The following is a 3,406-nucleotide window of genomic DNA, read 5'->3' as shown; positions in this document are numbered from 1 at the left end:
CAGCAGCAGCCGACAGACTCTCCACAGCAGAGGCAGATGCAGATAGATGTGCAGATGCCGCCGATGCAGCGTGCTGTGCCGACTTGGCCATCGTACGACACTGTGATCTGACGAGAGATGAGCTTGTCGCATCATCTTCGGGAGGTGCCGCAGTGAAGGAATTAGCAATGCAGACAAATTGTCACGAGACGACGCTACGTGACTCGCTCGCTACCCTTGAGCTTCGTGTATTCGCTGCTGAGGAAGATGCAACGCATGCTTCGAGCGCCACCACCCAGGTCGAAATGGAACTCACTGAAACTCGTGCCAAACATAATTTCCAGTGTGGCAGCTACTCGGGTATGGGCGAGAGAGCACCTTTGGAAAATCCACTTGTAAGCAGCGCCAAGGAACTGGCGCAGGACCGTGAGGAAGGCCTTGCAGCCGTGACAAAGCAACTTCTTGATGCGCAACGCGCATGCAAGCTTGCAAGTGTCAAGGTAGCACGCCTCAACGTTGAACGCGATCGTGATGCTGCATTGCGCGCAATGAGCAATGCAGAACGAACTCGCTTCCAGCGCGCTATGGATGCGTTGGCAATGGAGCAGCAGACGACGCTCCTGGCTAGCGATGCCATAGCTACTGTGCAACTCGCAGCCGAAGATAGTCAAGCTCGGCTCGATTTACAAAGCGAACAAGGTCGTGATCTCGATGGTATTCAGGTGATGCTGTATGATGAACAATTAGCTGCAGAGGCTGCATGCGCTGCTCAGGGCTACCTAGTGGACTCACTGGATCAATGCGTGGCCCCGGAGACGGCCGCAACAGCTTCCACCGTTGGCCAACTGGGGCACGCAATGCGCATTACTGCTGATATTTCTGGTGCTCTTCGTGATGCGCGCCGCCAAGAGGCAAAGACCCGTATCGAGCGGGATGAGGCAGTGGCTTGCGTGTCAAATAAAGCGTCCCGATCTGCCGCCACTTCCGTCAAAGTGCGCGATGTTATTGCGAGACGTGCACTCCTCAATGCTGAATTAGACGTAATGCGAGATTCTTTGACAATCGCTCAAGTCAAGCTTGGAGCACGAGACCGAAGAGATTGTGAAAATCAATGGGTCAAGCACCTCTGGCAGCAAGCTGCTCAGCTCTTTGAAGGCGAGAATGGTTTGTGCAATATTGATCAAATCCTGCCTGATAGTGATTTAAAGGACGAAGCTCGTAATCACCATGTTTTGGATGATAGGCGCAGTGCCGCTTCGATAGAAAATTATGACAGCGAATATCAAAGGGAAATACCCAACATTGGTGCAATTCATCCTTTATCAGAGGCTTTGTCAGGGGTAGTCAGGGATGCGGCACGGAATCTGCGTTCTGAATTAAATAACGAAGAGAATCGGCGTCGGAAACTAGCGATTGAGGTCGAAACACTCAAGCAAGAGGCATTACGCCGCAGGCCACTACGGACAGTATTGCGGCGTTTTGAGGCTAATCGCAACAAGGCACTTGCTGAGCTTGATTTGGCGGTCAGGCATGCGTCCGTTGCAGAAAGTAGTGTAGTGGCTCTCAGAGAGGAAGTTTCGTCTTGCGCAGAAAACGCCACCTCGGCTCTTTCTAAAACTGCTGTCGCTCTTGGTAGCGCAGAAGTGCTGCGAGCCTCGCTTCTTGTTGCCCACGGCCAGGTCGAACGCGCCGCCGCGGAGGCGGAAAGGATGCGCGCGGCAAGCCTTGTGACAGAGGACGACGCTGCGCAAGCCAGCACGACCCTCGATCAGAGACGCGTTTTAGCGACACACGTAGCAAGCAACAGAGCACGCGGTGCTGTTGTTCGCTCTTCCATCGAGACTGCACGCATGATTGTCGGCAAAGCCGCAGTTGGTGCGAATGCGGAGCGTGATGATCTTGCTCACCGTGCAAAACAGGAGCTCGAAGTACGCGATGTTGCTGGGGCAGTGAACGAGACACAATCATACTTATTGGAGAGCGGTCGACGTGAAAGGCGCGACTCTCTTGCCAAACATGTCGCTGACTTGCAGAAACTTCACATGCTTCATGTGCGTGCTGATGAGGAAACGACCACAATTCGTAAAGCAGTCACCGCGGCTGCTCGTTCGGCAAGATGCCATGACACTCGTCTCCGGGATCGTCTCCTCCTCTCCGCTTGCACCAGTGATAGTATTGTCGCCACCGCCTCTACCCATCTCCGCCACGATACTAACGCCGCTCAGATCAAGGCAAAACATGCTCTTGAATCACGCAAAAGATTGACAGAGGCCATTCAACAGAAGAAAAGCACAGTCGAAACTATTGTACATTTGCATGCTAAGGTCAGTGCTGACGTCGACATAACGCGAGCCAAGCTTGTCTCACTAAGAGACGAGCTTGCCATCTACCAAAAGCTTGCCATCTACCAATCAAAGCACCACAAGATATGCACTGCAGGGGTTTCCAAACACCGCCCCACCGTTGGCGACAGCACAGCCAATATCGGCAACGCATCATCCTGGGTTGAGCTGGCTACAGAGGATTGGGATCGCGCTTTCATATACAATAATAGTAGATGAGTTTTTATTAACAACTACGCCGTTTTGATGGGTTCGTCCCGCAATATATGCACGAGCACTCGGGCCGAGGCGGTATATGGGTTTAGCCACACATATCTTGACCTGCACAACAAAATCGTATCTCCTTAGGGAACAAAGTATTCTTGATCTCCACTCAGAGCAGCCTTTTCCTAAGGCACGAGGAGGATGCTGTCATTCAAACTCTGATTGCCTCCTGCGCGCCACACAGAAAGGAATCTCTTCAAGGAACTTTATCTGGCACGGCGTTCAACCTTGACGTCGGTGCCGATATCTTTTCAAGCGCAACTGCCGCTTACCTTGCCATGTAGCCACGGTGCATGCTGTGGTATCTCAAGACAAGCAAGTTCACATGTTCACAAGTCTCAGCTTTTGCAGTAGTCATCCAAACAAGAATTATCATGACGAGCGTTTGCGAATGACTTACCCGCTACCTCCTAGGTATCCTAAATGGGATTTTGTCAGACGGACCAACTGGTGACTCCCAGATCAGGCCCCGTCGGGCCTGACCTACGGGGTCGCGCGGCCCGTCCAGCCTCCCGCCGCGTGCGCCTTCGTGTCCCCGGGCCCCATTCCCTAACTAAGACCAGACTAAGACCCCCAGTTTCCCCCGATATGCTGAGTCGCGACCGCAAGTCGCGACGGGGATCTACAGACCCGAGCCAGAAACAAGTGTTATCTGATTTGGTGAAGGTAGACGAACGGAGCCGCAAAAAAGCACTGAAAGGGCCGAAGCCTATGAAATACATGGACGCAGATGGTATGGCTCTTCTTGGCCTGGGAGCCGGTACCGCTCGGCAGGAACGAGTCGTAGTTGCCCGCGAAGTTGTCCTCCTCGTACTTCCGCA

General features: G+C 53.1%; 2 protein-coding genes across 2 annotated transcripts in view; one reads left to right on the top strand and one right to left on the bottom strand.

The window, feature by feature from the left end:
* Positions 1 to 54: 54 nt before the first annotated feature.
* AURANDRAFT_72555 (hypothetical protein) lies at positions 55 to 3,154 on the top strand (the record flags this gene model as incomplete). Its single annotated transcript, XM_009042862.1, has 2 exons — positions 55 to 2,620; positions 2,670 to 3,154. The coding sequence occupies one exon, from the start codon at positions 168 to 170 to the stop codon at positions 2,538 to 2,540; it is 2,373 nt and encodes a 790-aa protein (XP_009041110.1).
* Positions 3,155 to 3,207: 53 nt separating this feature from the next.
* Positions 3,208 to 3,406, bottom strand: part of AURANDRAFT_72554 (hypothetical protein) — a gene marked incomplete at both ends in the record, with an annotated part of 4,865 nt that continues 4,666 nt past the window's right edge. The window contains one exon of the mRNA XM_009042796.1: positions 3,208 to 3,294. Coding sequence (XP_009041044.1) covers positions 3,208 to 3,294 — 87 coding nt within the window. The remainder of the gene's footprint in view (positions 3,295 to 3,406) is intronic.

This window comes from Aureococcus anophagefferens (genome assembly GCF_000186865.1).
Source record: "Aureococcus anophagefferens unplaced genomic scaffold AURANscaffold_38, whole genome shotgun sequence".
In the NCBI taxonomy this organism is placed as follows: Eukaryota; class Pelagophyceae; order Pelagomonadales; family Pelagomonadaceae; genus Aureococcus; species Aureococcus anophagefferens.
Note: the sequence above shows the minus strand (reverse complement) of the source record. Positions and strands in the feature narration are given on the sequence as shown.